The sequence below is a fragment of the Notechis scutatus genome, chromosome 3 (genome assembly GCF_049901735.1).
Source record: "Notechis scutatus isolate UNSWTSFEM ecotype Mainland chromosome 3, rNotScu1.2, whole genome shotgun sequence".
Classification (NCBI taxonomy): Eukaryota; Metazoa; Chordata; class Lepidosauria; order Squamata; family Elapidae; genus Notechis; species Notechis scutatus.
The window spans coordinates 62981172-63001281 of record NC_142011.1 but is presented as its reverse complement, the minus strand read 5'-3'; the positions used below and the strand labels follow the sequence as shown (position 1 = coordinate 63001281).

General features: G+C 37.8%; 1 protein-coding gene across 1 annotated transcript in view; it reads left to right on the top strand.

The window, feature by feature from the left end:
* The first annotated feature begins 12346 nt into the window (after positions 1–12346).
* Positions 12347–20110, top strand: part of TTC39A (tetratricopeptide repeat domain 39A) — a 38201-nt gene continuing 30437 nt past the window's right edge. Inside the window, 2 exon segments of the mRNA XM_087960253.1 lie at positions 12347–12455; positions 19681–19812. Of these exon segments, the coding sequence (XP_087816379.1) occupies positions 12391–12455; positions 19681–19812 (197 nt within the window). The 5' untranslated portion in view covers positions 12347–12390.

Sequence of the window (20110 nt, the reverse complement as noted above, 5' to 3'; positions counted from 1 at the left end):
TATCTGAACTGCTTAGTCACTGTGCCGCCCAATAGAAAAGATATATGAACAGAATTTCGAAAGTCTGAAAGTACAATTTTCCCATCCGCACCATTAAATCCTTACCACTTGTGGCGGTCTCTTCTGAGCCTCTTCTTCTGCCCACCATGCAGTTGTAGGCTCTGCTCACTCTTCTCTGTCCATTTCCTAGGCAGCATCTCTTCATCCCATCTTCAAAGGTCATTGCCACATATCATTACAGTTATAAAAGAGAGTAAATGTTAGACCACTTCAAAATAATATATCTATGATAGATAAATTCATAGGATACTGTTTTATTGTCCATCAAGGTTATTAGATGTGTATAACATGCATATATATTGAAGTTACCACAATGGAAGATAAATTGACAAGTATTTTTTTGAATACTAAACCTGAACTTTTTGCTAAAAATGGAAGAGCTAAAATGATTTCTAGACTGGACAATTAAAATTGTCTTTGAATAGAATAGAATTCTTTATTGGCCAAGCGTGGTTGGACACACAAGGAATTTGTCTTGGTGCAAATACTCTCAGTATACATAAAAGAAAAATACATTCATCTAGAGTCAAGAATCATAAGGTACAACACTTAATGAGAGTCGTGGGGTACAATAAACAATCAAATGGCTTATTGATGGCTAAGTATGTAAATATGCATGTGAAAGATAAATTATGATAAAAAAATAGTATGAGCAGAACAACTATGGCTTAATTCATACATCAGGTATTTGCTATTCAGCATAAAGAGAGGGTTGCATGTTTTCTTTTCCCTGAACTACTTTTAAATTCTTCCTGTGAATTTAATTTTTATACTATCTGCCCATCCAGCCCTGTTTAAAACCTTATAGATTTATCCTCCCCTCCCAATGACAAAACTTGTAAATTTAATACCAATGCGGAAAACACTAATAATTAAATGAACCCATCTTTCATTTTAAAAAAGAAGAAGAAACCTCACGCTTCTTCCTCTTGGTTGATGGATCCAGTCAGGAACTCTTCAGTCTTCCCTCCAACAAGAAGGAAACAAAGAGAAAAGACAGAATGTATTATTCTTGGGCGTTTCAGAGACGCAGTAAATTGATTAAGCCTGGCTTGGGTCTTTTCCGCTTGTGTTTAAGCTTAAAAGCTCCCTCTGGACTGGCGCCACACCCTGATCAGACGCAAAGGGCCTCCTGGCCAAAGTTGGTGGACATAGAAGAGCCAAGACGCCGCTACCCAGCGGCCCTTTCTTGTAGCCGATCCCTCTAGAAGCGGCCCCTTTGAAGAAGCTAGAAGAGGTGGAGCCCAACCGGCAGGAGAAGCATAACAGAACTACGTTTCTATTGTGAAGACTGCAAGCCGCTGGCTTTCAAGCTGGGGAGAAAATAAGAAGGCCGGCTTCAAGCGCCCTCTGGATTTTCAAAGGAAAATCTCTCGTAGCCAGTTCAGATCTGACAAGCGCTTCCCTGCCGGGTCCGATGGATGCGCAGCACCCGCGGAGAAAGGGGAGAGAAGCCAAAGAGCCTAGGTAGATACGAAGGTGGGGTGTTGGTCCTTTATTTGCGGGGATGGCTGTTTCCCCGATTTTTCATGCCTTCTGCTTTCAACAGCACGAGCATGATGGCAGGCAGAAAAAAAAATCAACCAGTGAAGTTTTTGGTTAGCAATGGGTTTGTGAATAAGCACCAGTTGAACTTTCATATTATTGGTCTTTACTGAGGTTGAAGACAGATTGCTGTATTTTTAATGATTGAACGCTGTTTCTCCTTCCTTTTGCCTTCTTTCTGATTGCAAGCTACTTGGAATATTTTATGGAAATGTATTACGGAAAGCAGACTATGGCTATATAGGTTTACTTACTATATTGATACAAAAATTAACCATATTTTCATAAGTTTTCTGAACCTCTATTATTATCTAACTGTTGCTGAATTATTGCAGAGACCATGTAGTCGTATTTGACCTATTTCAAACCAAGAGAGAATATGGTTAGTTTGTTCAGTCTGTTATTACAAATCAAGAAAAAAATATTAATTATGGATTAATTATTAATTGGCTGAAGTTTGATCTGTCTAATGATTGGCAGATATACATTGCTTATAAATAATGTAAATATGGAGCAGATGCAGGTAAGTAAGGTGACAACTGTACAAATGAACTGAAATCATATGCACATCTAAAGAGCTAGTTAATAGAGAATGTAGATGGGCCTGTGGTCTTGAAGCATTTTTCTTAGGTGGGCTGGGCAGAATGCAATAGTATAGTTTTCTAAGAGTTAATTATCACTTTTAAGTCTTATTAGAATTGTGGAAATAGGAATGAAAAAAGCTAGGCAAATTGTGCAAAATAAAAAGCAAGTGTGTTAAAAAAATAAACCTAAAATACAGAAGTAGATTCAAAATGTATCAGAGGATAAAATTTCATTTACTACCTATTAGCTGGTAAATAAGTACTGTACAATCCTATATTTTATTATCATAGCTAAGTAGACAGATACCTTGATTATAGATAAGACCAGGGTATCTTGAATTGCATTCTTGATGAGTTGTTTGTCAGAGAAAGAGAATCAAAGCTGTGCAAATAGGACTATTGAACAAAATAGATTACTAGGAACTATAAAATTTGGGGAAGGTTCTTTGCAGTCTTGGGATGTGCCTGGCATGACAATTATAATGTACACTATAATTAATAAATGTTGTCATAATAAATGTACTAGGCATTAAGGTGTAATTAAATTGGTCATTGTTTCTATTATAACATATGAACAAAGCAACTTTGGGGGAATTTGGATTCAAGGAGCACCTAGTAGTTGATTCAGATTATTAAAATTAAACTGCATAGTCATATCAGTAAATAATAGCATAAAGCCTCTCTTCCGGTTGTGGCCTTTTATAAAATCACGCTCCCTATCTGGGGAAGAGGCTGAAAAACACATTAAAGCATATATACAAGAACCTAGTATAATCTAATATGTACCCTGAAAGATTAAGGGAAGGCAGGCTGCAAATTTGATAACGTCAGTTTGCTGCTAGCCAGAATAAAAAAGAACAAAAGCTTGCTGCCATTTCTTTTATTAGAGCCACCAAATATGGCCTGCAAAAATCTGGATAATCACCAGATGGTAGCAAAGTGGAACAGAAAACAGTTCTTTGCTGCCATCAAGTGATTATCCAGTTTTTTGCTGTTTGGATCTGGAACCCATTTTTAATGAGATGTGAAGTGAAGTACAGGTAGAGGGCTTTGCTTTTCATACCACATGGCAGGTTACTAGATACAAACAGTTGTATACACTCTGTTAATGTGAAGTTGAGACGGGGAAGCTCTACTACTGTAGTCTGCAAGTACTGTAGACGGAGGGCTCTAGTTCTACTATGCATGTTGAGAAGGAAAGGAATGATTCAAAAGAAAACTGTTCTTATAATTATTAATAGGGGGTGTGATGCCCCAGCAGTTAAAGACACGAACTTGTCAGCTGAAAAGATCCGAGTGCTGTACAATGGGGTGAGCTCCCATTACTTGCTCCAGCTTCTGCCATTTTAGCAGTTCAAAAGCATGCAAATGTGAATAAATAGGTACCATTTTGGTGGGAAGGTAATAGCATTCTATATGCCTCAGTGTATATGCTGTGCCACAGTGTATATGCTGGCCACATGACCATGGAAATGTCTTTGGACAACATTGGCTCCCTTGGCTAAGAAACTGAGACAAGCACCTCCCCCTAGAGCCAGAGTCACAACTGGAGAGGGAAACCTTTATTTTTAATAATTTAAACAGCATCAAGGACTTCCAATATTTTAAAATTCACTTCCTCTTATTCTGGTACTCCATGACAACATTATTGAGTGGGATCAATGTCAACATAGCATTTATGATCACAATCAAAGTTCCACTCATTTTTAACATGCGTATCTTAGTCACAGATACTGTTTTTTGTTTTTTGTTTTACTCACCCCTGGGATGTCCCTCATTACTACCGACACAGGACTAGGCAGTAAAAGCTCCCTAGGCCAAGCCTCAGGATATTTGGGGATAAACAATGTATTAAACAATAGTGCTTATGCCAATGGTTTGGACAAAGCCTTACCAATTCCTACTTTCAAACTCAATTTTCACAGTAATTGCTGTCTTGTTCCAATTGGACTGGCTTACCCCACCAGTGCTGGTAGAGGTGGCATACTGTAGATCCCATCAGCCCCCCAAAATCCGGCTGATGGGTTCCAGGAGAAGAGCCTTCTCTGCTGTGGCTTCTGCCAGAGGTGGTATTCAGCAGGTTCTGACCAGTGGTGGGATTCAAATGTTTTTACTATCGGTTCTGTGGGCGTGGCTTGGTGGGCTTGGCAAGGGAAGGATACTGTAAAATCTCCAATCAGAAGTGGTATTTATTTATTTTTATTTTTATTTATTTATTTATTTGATTTGTCAATTGCTTACAAGATAATAGGTATAAGTATATACATAGTTATGAATACATGAAATGGGTACATATAGGAAAAATAAAAGAAACAATAGGACAGGGATGGTAGGCACGTTGGTATTTGCCGGTTCTCCGAACTACTCAAAATTTCCACTACTAGTTCTCCAGAACTGGTCAGAACCAGAGGTGATATTCAGCAGGTTCTGACCAGTGGTGGGATTCAATTTTTTTTTACTATCGGTTCTGTGGCCGTGGCTTGGTGGGCTTGGCAAGGGAAGGATACTGTAAAATCTCCAGTCAGAAGTGGTATTTGCCGGTTCTCTGAACTACTCAAAATTTCCACTACCAGTTCTCCAGAACTGGTCAGAACCTGCTGAATACCACCTCTGGTTCTGACCAGTTCTGGAGAAGTGGTAACGGAAATTTTGAGTAGCTTGGAGAACCAGCAAATACACCTCTGACTAGAGATTTTCCTCTGCCACGCCCACCAAGCCACACCCACAGAAAAGGTAGTAAAAATTCTGCCCTCTGAAAGATCTTACCCCTGAGGGGAGATTGGGCCCCTCAGAAATTGGGTTTTGTAAGACCTGGTACTGCCAGATGGCTTGGGAACCCAATGGGGAAACTTCATGCTGGAGGTGGTTGACTAATTAAAACTTATATTGTTTCATCTATACAGAGAGAAATAGGGAAGAGACATGTTTCATTTATTGCTTAATTGAAATGGTTGTACCTAGGTTGAATTTGCTACGACTAATACACAGGGGGAGATGTGCGGCTATTAAGTGTTAAACAGGCCTTGGTAAACCACAGGATATGCCAGAACCCATTGTCACATGTTCATTTATTGCATTATTCATAAGTTTTTTAAAGGTCATGAAAGGGAGACGTTCTTATTTTCTTTCTAATTGTGTCAGTCATGAAACAGATACAGATATAAGGTTATTGTTAAAAATGCTCTGCTTTTATTGAGCCAGCAGACAGGTGAGAGGGATTGTTCTTTAAGCTAAAATTGTTTTGGCTTTTGGAGGGAATATGCTTCAACAGTGTAATCAAAGATTTTTCTCACTTAAAGAATAGAGCCATTTTGATTTAATTTATAAGAAACTGTGTCTTCTGTTTTTAACATCTTATACTTTGAAGTAGCAAAAGAGCATAAAATTTTGTCCTAAATATTTATTTCATTTTAGGTGAAACTATTACAATAAAATTTAATGAAAAAACTGTATTTAAATTGGTATGCCGTACATTGACTTTACATTGTACATTGATTTATTAAATTTTCCCATCTCCCCTATAAGGTGACTCTGGGCTGCTAGCACGTTATCAAATAAATAAATAATTAAAATATTAAAAACATTAGAACTAGCAAATGTGACACATAGCCTAGTCAGCTCACTCACAGATTACGTATAGCAAAATTCCTCTACTTATTTTCCTTCTTTTTTGGTAGGTAGGCTAGTTGGCTGCTTGGCAAGCAAATGAACAATGGAGCTTTGTCTTTCAGCGCCCTGCCCATTTTGGTAGACTATATTTTGCTGAGTGATGCTCATTCATTTCAGTATCACAGTTTATCTGATAGACCCTTTTTTTCATGGACTAGAAAATGAGATCAACCTGTTTATGAAGTAGCCTGTCTGCACACAAAGATGAGCTGAATCTAATGGTTTGTTTTTAACCTACAGAATTTGTGCCTCTAGTCTCGTTATAGATTTTGAGGGTGCAAATGGAATTGCTGGAAATTACATTGCATGAACAAAATGAAATAGAGATGAGACTAGATTCCATGAAGTTTCCCTCATAACCCAGTACTGTGCTTGTTGACTTCAGCCAAAATGCTTCAGTAGGCTCTGTGTGATTTTGTGTAGTTCCAAAATTGCTTGTCTTTAATGAGCGCTGAACAAATAATCCACTATTCCTTCAAATCAAGATCATATGCCACTGTAATTCACTCCTTCCTTAGGATATTGCATCTCCTCAACTTTCCATAGCAACTCTAGTTGGGAAAGACACAGTAGTTGGCCATTGACATTCAACTCAGCTGACAATAATTAATCTCCCTGGTTCCGGTTTGAAGTCTCTTCGGCGACAGACAGAAATCTGTGATCGTGCACGGTTTCAGTCTGGGCTGGCCGCTGGAGTGCCCTGAGCTGGCTGGTTTCGGGGCTAAGCCACCCCGTAGAGGTAGTGAAGAGGGGGGAGACCGCCAGCAGGGTTGAGGAGAGCCGCATCTCTCCTCCTCAGCTGGCCATTACTCCCTTTCCCGAAGGCGGTTGCAGCAGTGATCAGAAATGGCCACCACAAAGAAGAACTCGACCGGAAAAGAATGTGCAGGAGGAAGATAAGAAGTGAAAGTTTTGGCTGACCGGGTTAAATTGTAAAAGCAACAACCAAGGTACCCTGGAATTTAAACTTGCAAAAAAATAACATCGCTCCCAAAGAAGAGTCGAAGCAGTGAAGGAAAATGAAAAGGGAAAGGTTTGGCTTTTTTTCCTTCTCTCTCCTTCCCTATACTGACAACTAAGAGACTTAAATAAGAAATCGGAAAAATCCACTTTGACATCAATAGGCAATTAAGCTGAAAATAAAACAAAATGCCAAAGGTATAATAAAGATTTCTGGACACTAAATTTTTTTCATAAACAGGAAGGAGAGAAAAAGAATAAGGGCAGGATCTAGAAGAGGAGGAGACTGCCTGGAATTAAAAAGAATCTACAGTAAAACTTCAACAAGACTTCTAAAAGATACATTTTAACTGAAAATTTGTAGCTAAACAGTAACCCCAAGAAGAGAAAGTGAAAAAAAAGAGCAAAAAGAAACAGCTTGCGTGTATTTGGATTATTTGGTGATCTTTGGATTCTTGGTTATTACATTGAATGACTAAAATTAATCGGGTGGTTATTTAAAAATTTATACAATGGTACCACTTCTGGATGAATTGAAAATGGAACTTAAAAAGTACAAGGAAGATGCACAAGAAGGGAAGGGTTCTTTTGGCTTCGTTTTTCAATTCTTGGAAATGGAGATTTGGAACTATGAGAAACAACAAGAAACGTCTGCAAAACAAGAAGACTGGGACAAAGAAGAAGCCATCTTTAATGAGCAAGTAATTTTATGTGGGGAAGAAAAAGGAAAGGGGGAAAGAGAATGGAGAATTTAAGATTTAAGATTGTATTGTTATATTAGTAATAGAAAAAACTTTAGAAAATTGGAAACAATGTATGATTAAAATGAGGGATAAAATAGTTAGTGTAATTTAGTGAAATGTTTGTTAATAAAATAAGTGAAATAAAATAAATGAGAAAATTGAATTAGGAAGGGACGGGAACATTTTAATTAGTTAATGTTTTATAAAATATAAGTGAAGGGGGGGATTAATTATGAAAAGCTTATAACTGTTCCCATAGAAGTATGATATTTAATTGAAAAGTAATGTTAAAGAAGTTAAGACTTTAATGAATATTAATATTAATGATAGAATTGAATTGGAATGGAAACTCGAAATGGTGTCCATATAGAAACTCATGGAATTTTTGACTGAAGCAGCTGCAGCTAAAGCCTCTTTGTCAATTTGACTGTAGTTTTGCTCAGCTGGGGATAACATTCTGGAGAAAAGGCAATGGATGCCTCAGAACCATTAGGCAGTCTGTGACTTAAAATGGCTCCTATGCCAAAAGGTGATGCATCTGCTACTAAGACTAAAGGCAATTTTTGTTGAATTTAATTAGAACAGCATCAGATGTAAGCAATGATTTGACTGCATTGAAAGCATAAGCTTCCTTAGGTCCCCAATGTGACTGTTAACTTTATTTTAACAATAAAGAGTTGCCGCGACTGCTGTGCTAACAAGGCAGCCAGCTGGTGGGCAACAGCTGATGCCATTTGACAGCTCCCTTTTATGGTCATCTGTCAAAGCGGCATCAGCCAATAAGAGCAGTCCATGTTTCCAGCGGGAACACGGACCAGAGTGAAGACTTCAGCTCAGTCTTTTCTGAGCAAACACTCCCAATCACCAAAAACATCTTTTGAACTACTTATGAAGGGTTTTACCCTAGGAAACCTTTTGTACAACATGCATAATTCTCCCCAGACTAGCTTTTAAGGCAGTTTTCTCGATCTCAGCAACCTTAGGGTAAAGTAGAGAAAGCCCCAATCTCTATAAATAACTAGTTTCCTAGCTAATGCCCGTAGAGGCGATGAGCATATGAGCCTAGTATTGGCTCTAATCTTAGCCCCACAGCCCACTTCCATATACCACCCTTTCCTAGGAACTCCGTCTAAGCAATCTCCACTTTTTGAGTAGCTGGCAGCCATTTTCTGCCATGGGAGTCTCTTCAGGCGGTGGCTCCAACAAGGCCTCTTTAGGTGGCCTTGCCAAAAGGGGCCTCTTGTTAGGCCACAGGCTCCTCCTAAGGTCTGCCACAGGGCATTTTGCTGTGCTATGCCATTTACAGAGCCTACAGGCAATCCTTGACTTACAATAATTCATTTAGTGACTGTTTGAAGTTACAACGGTACAGAAAAATGTGACTTATGAGTGTTTTTCAGACTTACAACCATTGTAGCATGCCCATAGTCACCCCGTAATCAAATTCGGATCCTTGGCAACTGATTCATATTTATGGTGGTTGCAGTGTCCCGGGGTCATGTGATCACCTTTTACGACCTTCTGACAAGTAAAGTCAATAGGAAAGCCAGGTTCACTTAACAACCATGTTACTAATTTAACAACTGCAGTGATTTACTTGACAATGTCAGCGAGAAAGGTCGTAAAATGGGGCAAAACTCACTGTCTTAGTAATGGAAATTTTGCACTCAATTGTGGTTATAGGTTGAGGGCTCTCTGTACTGCCTGGCCCTTCCTGTTGGCCTGTTTCTGGCCTCCCAGGCCAGATCTGTTGATAAGCCTCTCCAAAAAGCCTGGCTGTTGCTGGATAATCCCTGCTTTTGGCTCTTTAAGTACTGCTGACTCGCCTAGCCTTGTCAAGGCCTTCTTTGCACTTATATCACCAGCTGTAACTTCAGGAACACCTAGGCAGCTGCTATTTCTATTAGATTTCAACTGCTTAAGCCAGAGGTTTCCAAACTTGGCAACTTTTAAGACTTGTGGACTTCAACTCCCAGAATTCTCCAGCCAGCATAGCTCCAGCTGGCTTAGGCTATTTAGCTTAAAGGAAAACTCCTTTAAAATATTTATTTCATATTCTGCCTCCAAGCAGCCCAAATCTGGAAACCAAATCTGTATGCCTCCCCTCTCTCTCTCATGCTCCTTTGCTTTATTCACATATACACACAATGCAAACCTAGGCTGGAAATTTCTGCTTTTCTCTCTACAGTAACAATGGTATAAGCAGGTGGAGAACATTGTATAAAGCAACAGGGAAGAGGGGAGCTGTGAGAAATTTTTTTCCCTGTCAAGCTAGACCTTTTCCTTTCTAAGTACCCTTATAGTGCACAAAAGTGTAAATGGATCTAAATATTCCATGAGCATGCAGTACTTAAACGGCCCCAAACCAGCATTTCAATTTCTTTGGGCTCTGTTCCAAGAGCAATCCTGGGGGGGAAATTGAAATTATAAAGACAGTTTTGCATCTAAAACTGATTAGCTAAAATCATTAGAGAATTTAATCCTGTATTCTCATTATATAGCGGTGATCTTCCCAACACATTGTATTATAAAATAGTCAGCCAGTTCAGGAAAGTATGTAATAGGTAAACATTTGTTTAACTCTTGATTTTTTCCCCTTCATGCTCAATTGAATCTTAATAAGACAGAGAAACAGTTCCAAATTGTCCAGCTCTGATTCAGTTCCAGTGACTCCTCTGCTCTATGTAAGGTCATATTGAGGAGTGGTAATTGTCCTGAATTACAGTCCTTACTAGAGCAGTACATAATGTAGATTGGAGCTCCCATTGTAGCTTATCCTGGACCAGGTAAGCCTGGCAGCAGTGAGTTACATCCTTATCACCACGTGTTTAAACCCAGGGGTGGGATTCTACCAGTTCACACCTATTCACTAGAACCGGTTGTTAACATTTTAAGCAGTTCGGAGAACCGGTTGTTAGAAGAAATTACTGGCCTAATCCTGTAAGGAAGGCAGGAAGGAAACATTCTGGTGTTGCTTACAGAAACTGGCTTTCCGTTAACCCTTATAACATTCTTGGCAGGACTAGACTTCCTGTCTCTGGAACTTCTCTGGAGTTTTTTTCCCCTCCTTTGCTGGTACTTTGCTTGTGTGGAGTGACCATTCAAAGTTACAGTGGCACTGAAAAAACTGACTTATGACCGTTTTTCACACTTACAGCTGTTGCAGCATCCCCACAGTCATGAGAGGCCAGGTGAGTGCCTCTATGTGAGTGATATTGTGATAGTGATATTGTGATACCACAGTCATGAGTGCCTTGATGTGAGTGATATTGAGTTGGCCACACACAGACAATAACATGACCACCAAGCCATGTCCACCCAGTCACATGACCACCCAGCCACGCCTACCACCTAAGCCACACCCACAGAACCGGTTGTTAAAAAATTTGAATCCCACCCCTGCTTAAACCACTCTATGCCTTATAAAATGAATCAGAAATTAAAACTGATACAGAGCATACTAAGGGAAGGTATATGCTACATCTTAAATCATAGTGTTGTAGCTATACTGATTGGCAGTATCCTTCCGAGACCAATTCATAATGCTAGTTTTCATGTTTAAAGTTCCATTTAGAGATCTGATGAAGTGGATTGGGAGGCAGGGGTGGGTTTCTACTGGTTCTGTCCACCTCTGTAGAACTGGTAGCTCTGAAGAGCAGTAGATATAGAACCGGTTCTATGTCTGCTGATGTTTTTGCCCACCTGCCCACCCGGGCTCTTACCTGATCTTTATTTCCTGTTTTTTTTCAACTTCAGCTGCCGAACGAGGCACAGCTGCAGTTAAAAAAGCAGGAAAAGAGGTCTGTTTCAAAGGCTGCTTCTCTGCACGCAGCATTGTGATGACGATTTACAGGCACGCGGCTCGCAGCGTGCAGGGAAGCTCGTAAATCCCGAACCGGTAGTTAACCCTGTCGTATCCCACCCCTGATTGGGAGCCATGGACGTGAAAATAAATCTGTTAATCCCTAGGCATCTGGAAGTAACATTTTGAACTATATTGGGCACCTGGTAAATACAAGATGGATTAGCATCAAAGGGACATTATTGGTTTTAGAGGATGTTTGCTAAAAGTTTAAATCAGCTTAAATCAGCTTGATTTTTTTTTCTTTTTTTCCAATGAAAAATAGAAGTTGGTGATATCTTATTTGTTGCCAAATTTTAATAATGCGGTCTTTAAGGAGTTGGAATGCATACTAAAAGACCGCATTCCAAAAACTCGCAAAGAGAATGCGTAGGTAATTATGCTAGGCAAGAAGCAGGAAATTGGGTATAATTGTTGTCTTAAAATAAGCACAAATATTTATCCTCTTATGAGATAAATTTGTGGAATCAACTATTAATTTAGAATTTATTCAAATTGAGAGATTCTTGACTTTTTTTTCCTAAACAGCCAATTTATTGAGAATTGGTGAGTACAACATCTGTCCCCTGAGCAGCTGGAAACTGTCTGCTTTGAAGTGTGAGAGTAAAGCTGGTATGTGGATTGATTCCAGCAGGTTTTAGGCTCTCTTGCTGTATTAGGTTAGTAAATCAGCTTTAAATGACCTTATTTCGTTTAATTATAGTATTAAGTTTATAGCCCATGTTCTTATATAAGCATTTCAGGCCATTAACAACAAGTAAAACAAATACACTATTTAAAATGTGACATTTAAGTAAGCAAAATAAATTAAGTGTTTTTAATCCGTGCAGATTATATTCTGATCGTTATCGTGTTCTTTTCCCCTGCACAAAATGTTACTTGATTCTGCCAGAAAACTTAGTATTCATTCTTTTCTTTCCTCCCCAGATCTTCTACAACAGATCTGAATGTTGCTCTCAATGAATGTATGGTAGCTGTGAATTTCTTTCTGAATAACAAGTTGCAAGATGCCTTTGCTTCTCTGCAAACTAAGTGAGCCACTGCTTCTATCTTCCCTCTTCTGGTTAGGATCAACATACATAATTACAGGATTTAGAGACAGAGAATGTTTTATCAGACTTCAGAAATTAAGAATTTCAAAAACATTTTGATAATAACAGCAGTTAGTGGATTTGTCAACAATAAATTCAGCTAACATGGATTTGTCAACAATAAATTCTTGTAAATTACTCTGCTGGGTTTAATGTAATTTACTGGATTGCATGGATATATTAAATTAAGTGTATATTGATTATAACAAAACATTTGAATAGGTGTCTTTTACTACTTAGCATATGACAAACATATAATAAGAGCATTAAGTAGATTTATACCTAATTGTAGATGTTGTTTCAAAGATTATGCTCTCTATGCACTTTCAAATATCTTGACAAATTAGAAAGAATATTTGAATATGAAATTGCATTACTGTCTTCCAAGCCTAGCATGCTTTTATTAATGGTTTTGGTCACAGTTGAGGAATCTGCAGAATGACAGTGACTTCAGAATGCTGGTCTTGACCAGATGATCAAAGCCCAGTAACATTTTACATGTGTGCGATACACATTTAAAAAGGAGGAATTTAAATTGCCTAATTGTGCTTATTCTTCTGAGGTTGTTGATCTGGCCCTAGAGATACTCCAGTTTATGGCCAACAAGGACATATAGGTGGCCCTTCATTCCCATTTCTCCAAAACATGATTGAACTGATGACATATTTCTCCTGCTATTTTAAATTAAGAAACATGAAGGTGGTAGTATAAACTCTATAATACATGCAGCATAGTTAAGAAAAAATAAGGAAGGAGAAACTGAAAAATTTCCTGAATCCTAGTAAAAATAGAAAATCTCAATATTTTACCATCCCCTTTTAAATCTGAAAACTTCTTTTTATAGAAAAATGAGAATCTGATTTTCCCCAATTCAGTTAACAGTTTTAAACTTTCTTGAAATTAGGAAACAAGAGCTCCCAGAAATTAGTATTATTTAGAACTGCTGGGTGAAGATTTTTGGTGGCCTATTGTTTAATTATTCACCAATGATAAAACTGTTCAGATGTTTGCATCCCAATATCAGTAATATTCTAAGATAGAATTATTGTATTGCAATTTACGAATATCATGTTTGCAAATCTGCATATGAACCATTAGTATTTACCGTATTTATCGGCGTATAACACGCACTTTTTTCCCCCTGAAAATAGGGGGCAAATGATGTATGCGTGTTATACGCCGATATAATGTTTAAGAAGCCAGCGGAGGCCGGGCGGTGCGAGCAGAGGGCAAGCGGAGGCCGGGCGGTGCGAGCGGAGGGCAAGCGGAGGCCGGGCGGTGCGAGCGGAGGGCAAGCGGAGGCCGGGCGGTGCGAGCGGAGGCCGGGCGGTGCGAGCGGAGGGCAAGCGGAGGCCGGGCGGTGCGAGCGGAGGCCGGGCGGTGCGAGCGGAGGGCAAGCGGAGGCCGGGCGGTGCGAGCGGAGGCCGGGCGGTGCGAGCGGAGGGCAAGCGGAGGCCGGGCGGTGCGAGCGGAGGCCGGGCGGTGCGAGCGGAGGGCAAGCGGAGGCCGGGCGGTGCGAGCGGAGGCCGGGCGGTGCGAGCGGAGGGCAAGCGGAGGCCGGGCGGTGCTTCAAAGTTTTTATTTAGAAATTTAAATTTTTTTTCCTGAAATTTCCCTCTTAAAATGAAGATGCGTGTTATACGCCTGTGCGTGTTATACGCCGATAAATACGGTACATCTATTAGAATCAATTTGTCATCAGAATTCAATTCTCTGTTAACCTGTGTACTTCTCAAATGTGCTGAAACAACTCTCTGCTTTATTTGTAAACTGATTTTCCCATAAAAAACACATTTTTGATATATTTTACAAAAATATGTACATTTTATATGTATTTCTTCTGATGTATCGTTTTTGTGATATCTACAGATGTATTGTAAAAATCTGAACAATGCAAACTTTGGAATATTTCAATATTCTCAAGGTTCAAATACATATTTTGAAACACATAATTAGTGTACACACTGAATGATATAAAAACAGACAATAAAGGTGGCAGTTATGATAACATGTAAAGTTAGCAGATTATGATTTTGTCTGGGATAATTTTCTGTGTCTTATTTGAAGCTGTTTATATTTCCTATTTGGTTGCAAACAAATAAAAATAATTCATCCAGAATTTAAAAAGTGATTTATATAAACCTGAAGGACTAGATGTAAATTGTGGTATATTTTACAATACTGGAGTGTTTTTTCAGTATCAGTTTCTATTGATGCAGAACCTGTGGAAAGTCACTTGATAGCTGTAGAATGAAGGAGCATATTGCCATTGTGTGTTTTGGGGAAAAACATGAATCATGTTACATTGTGGGGAATGTTAAAAGTAAATGATAACAATAATTATATTGAACTATTGAGAAAATAGTTTTAAATCCTTTGATTAATTTATGGGACTGGCAAGGAACACTAAATAGTAATAGGACAAACAGATGTTTTATTGCACCTCGTGATACATAAAATGTCTAAATATATTCACCCATGTTGTATGGCTATAGTATTATTCTTATCCTTCTCATCTTCTCTATTACCCCTCTTATTGAGATCATTATTATGATTATTATTACTCTCACTTTGCATGTACACTGAAAGCTTCTGCACCGGAGACAAATTCTTTGTGTATCTAATCACATTTGGTCAAATATTGCATTGTATTGCATTGCATTCTGTTCTGTTCTATTGTTATCTAACTCTCTGTTCCGTGTCTGTTGAATGTATTTGTTATGGACCAGAAAATTATGTTGATGCTTGCATATAATGTTTCTCTATATTGAGGAATGTTGTAAAATCTATACTGTTTAAAATGCATCTTTTAAAAAATATGTAGAACAGTAGGATAATTTTTTTTTGTTTTAGCATCGTGGTGGATACAGCTTTCCTTGTTATAGCTCAATCTGCTCTACTACAGAGAAACACAAGAGCCCTGAAAGAACAAAGCTCTGAAAAGTAATTTGTTGTTGGATGTTGCTGTAGCCTGACTTGTTTCTGTATGACACTGCAGATGGCTAATATTGTTGCCACTGGGGATTTTGGCTGATTGCCTGTGGAGATGTAAGAGAGACGGATGGGAGCAGCTGGAATGGACTATCCTTGTGTAAGAGTTCCAACCAGATGGCCACATTAAAGTGCTTTCCAAAAGTCCTTGAACTGACAGAAAAATATGTTGGCATAAAATTTACTTCCCCGATTGCTGTTGACTTCTTCTGCTGTCTAATAGTCCCAATCTTTCCCATCCTATCAAGCTTCACCTACTAACAGGAGAACAGTTACCAATCAGTCCTTGGCATGGGATGGGGTGTGCCACATTAGTTCCAATGCAAGTGGATTGTTGAAATGGCATTTTTAGTCTGGAAAAAAAAAATCCTTTTTTAAAAATTGCATGTCAAGTTGCCCAACAGTCTGCAGTCAAGGAAGTATTTCATGTATGCGACTGATCAGGCTGTTTCTTAACACGGGTCTTATTGTGAAAGAAATATAAGACTAAAATAGCGCAGCTTACAAGTGCAAAGAAAGAACACAAACTGAAGCAAAAGGGAGCTGTTGATTGACTAAAAGCAATGTCCTTGACTTAATGCTTCAGCAGAACAACACTGCTGGCAGCAAGTGGAAACAACTCGTGGGTGGCCAAATAGCCAGAATGAAGTAGGTAAAACAGCAGTGCCTTCCTCTACCCCCATCAGAGTAATAACAGCATTTAAGGCCACATGAAACTAGTAATGTCCCCAATATTAATAGAATGAGTAATACACAAGTAGGAGAACCTGACTTTCTTTTTTCAAATCAACCTTCTGTATATTTCGTCCAAAATAGTATTACATAATTACTACTCTTTCAGAGCCCCAAATCTATGTTTAAAAAACAGTCTAACTTTCTTTTAAAATAATGCAAAATTCATGTTTATAAGGAATCTGAATAACACCTGACAAGTATTTCAGAAATTCTTAGTCAGATATTATGGAGACAGATGCCTTTGTGAAAGTCAATTGTTATTCTGTCTATATTTTCTAATTATTTAATTCCAAAAATAATTAGTAAAAGTTGGGTCAGCAATTGCAATATTTTTATTTATTTGTTTGTTTGTCAAACATGTACAAGATAACAAGTGTAGGCATGAACATAAATATGAACAAAGGAAGTAAATACAGATAAATGGGGACAGTAAGACAAGGACGGTAGGCACGCTGGTGCACTTATGCACACCCCCTTTAAGGACCTCTTAAGAATGGGGTGAGGTCCACAGTAGACAGTTTGAGATTGAAGCTGTGAGGGTTTGAGGCTGTAACAACGGAGTCAGGTAGAGTGTTCTAGGCATTGACCACTCGGTTGCTGAAGTCATATTTTCTGCAATCGATAGGTACAATGGAAGGCTCACTATGTTTTCAGTGTATTTGTATTTTTAGTTACTGTCCTCAGATCATAATGTCATCTTGGATTTGGGTTTTTTAGCTGAAGACTCTTGTTTTACGCAGCAGATATATAAAGAAATTGAGGGTTGTTAAATGGATAATAGTTAAATGGATAATAATCTTTATTTTGAGTTGTGTGTGATGCAAGTACTAGTTTAATTTTGATTGAAAATTGCCTCAAGGAAACTATTTTGAAAGGCTACAAAAACCTTTCTGTTCATTGCACTATTTCTACTAATTAATATATGCTAATTTCAATCTGGTACCATAATATTTTAACAGTTGATACTGAAACAAGTCATAGGGAATAGAAATAAGATTATTCTATAGCTACAAATAGCCCGTCTTCTTATTTTCCTTTGCACAAACAGAGTTAGAACAATTTGATACGAGAATTTCTCTGTGCCAGCATACTGTAAATTCCACATTGATAGATCTTTGACTTCATCAGCATGGATTGAAGAAATAGCGGGTGATCCTATCTTACCTAGCACATCTAGACTGAAGATGGAACCATTTTGTTACAAAATGATATCATCTTCAGGTTTGATCTGCTGGGTAAGATAGGAAAAACAGAATGGAAAGGGTTTTTGCAGCCTTTCAAAATAGTTTCCTTGAGCCAAGGCTTTTCACTTTGTCAAATGCTTGTGAACTTGTAGAATTCTGATTTATAACTAAAACATCTACATATCTTGTGAAATGGAAGGTGGTTATCAAATAAAAACATAGAAATGTCCCCTAGATGCCATGAAAGAGAGACAAACGTAAAATGTAGATTGAGACTTTCATTTTAGTAAACAGCAGCAAGCAGTAAACATTAAACTTGCTTATTAGATTGTGACTACGTAAACATTAAACCCATTTATTTGGTTGTTCGATGTTGTGATTTGAATCTGAAAAAAGTTGCTGCTCTTGATGATATTAAAAATATTGATTGGAATGTCAGCCTGAAAATATGGACATTAAATTTATGAAGAAATCAAGATGTATATTGTATTATTATGTATTTTTGAAGTCGTCTTTTCTAGATAAATTTTAATAGATATTAGCTTCGTTATGTTAGTGCAGAGAAAAATCTAATCACATTTACTGAAATATCTGAGGTATAAAAACAATGGCAATTCTTATCTTTTCCTTCAGAACAAAGTAATTATAATTGCTAAAAACAAATTGAAGCCAAGTTTATGACTTCCCAGATCTATCTAGAAGGGCCATAATTCTGAACAATAACCAGCACCACCATTCAAGGATTTCTTGATTCAGCTGCTCTTATGCTCCAACATTTGTTGAAGGAAGGGTTGGCATTCTATAATTATAAATTAAAATGTGCATTATTCTAATTTATACATTTTTGTTTATCCATCCAATATTTTCAAATATAAATATTGTGTTAAGAATATTTTGTATTATAAGGAACTGATGGGCTAATAACAAATTTATAGTGCCATCAGTGTCATGTGGAAATGCTTGTGTTATAGGGAATTTACTTTAGGGATTGTTGTAATTAGCTTCAATTCAAGACCTCTTTACGAATCACACAAGCATCTTTTGTTTCCCAGTGTATGATGTTCCCTAAAGAATAACTGACTGTGCTGTATCTAACGTAATTAAGTGTTTCAGATAATGGATGTTCCTTTCCTTTACTTAAGAGGCTCATTTAATTAACATTTTACCCTATTGGTGTCTGTGTTAAATAGAACATTGCAGAATGCAAGGACACTAATCTCACTGCTACTTCAAATTAAGGAGTGATACATGAAAGAACTGGAGCAACCCTTTGGGGATAATAAATTATTGAATAAATTACAGGAACAGCATCTTTTGAAGTCTTTTAAAGGATTCATAGAGGGGGAAATAGGATTAATAGAAAAGAAGAAGAAAACACTTAAAATACAGAGAAGAAAATTTAGATAGGCCTCTGTTTTATTGAATCTGGTCTCTGTAGTTATATTCTTTGTGGCTAGTAAAATCCAGTTTCTGGTCTTGCCGTTTCCAATTTTGTCATGCAAATATCTAGATGTCCATGTGTCAGTGTAATAAATTATGTAATTCCTGCAAGTAATTTATCAGCAAATGAACTTATTAGTAAACTGATTAAAGAAAATGATAGACAAAAAAATACTGCTGCAGTTTTTTTTGAGAATGCTTTAGGTCAGCCGTTGTGACCCAATACAGGCAGACATACAGAAATTAAGCAAATCTATTAAGCAAGTCTACAAAAAAATAAAAAGAACATTTTTAAAAAAATGCTTTGTAAACATTGCATGCTAAATTCAAAAAATATATAACCAGGAAATCCTGTAGGGAAAACTTATCTTTAGCAAAATATGAAGCTCATCTCCTTCATGCTTCTAAGGGGAGCATAAAAATGGCATTTTGAGTGCCATTTGAGATTTTAGTGAAAGTGTCTGCCTTTCAGTATGTTTTTGCAGGATGAAAAGAAATGCCTGTTTTGTTTTGGAGCACATTATTAGAAGGAATACAATGAAAGAAAGACACAAACCATTCTTTTGGCATCAAGCTCATGTGGAAAACCGTATCTGTATTTTGTTAGTCTCTCTTTCTCTATGATGTCTCAACACTATCCTAAAATAAATAGGTGTGATTCTCAGTATGAAATTTAATTTATAAAATGGGATAAAATTTACAGTTTTAGATAGCACTGCCTTTAATGCTCCTGTGCATTCTTAAAGACAAGTGTCTTTCTTTTCTTGTGCTACTTTTGGGCCTTGTGAACATATTTCTCTAACTCCTCTCCTATAGAAAAAAGGATAGCATGTATCATGCTCTGACTTATGCTACCATTCTGGAAATTCAAGCCATGTTGACCTTTGACTCCAGGGACATATTGAATGCTGGAAACACAATGGAAGAAGCTCAAGTTATATGTCAGAAGTAAGCACATAAAATTCAATAATTATAAAATTAGTACATAAGATGCTAAAAAAAATGTCTTCTGTTCAATCATGTCCAATCCTTGAAGGCTGCTTGGACAAGTCCCTGAGTTTTCTTTGCAAGGTTTTTCAGAAGTGGTTGCCATTGCCTTCTTCACAGTGCCAAGAATAAGTGACTGGTCAAGGTCACCCAGCTGGGTTTCTGCCCAAGGTGGGACTAGAATTCACAGTTTCCTAGTTTCAAGCCTAGTGCCTTAATCACTATACCAAGCTGGCTCTCTAAGATGCTATTACAATAG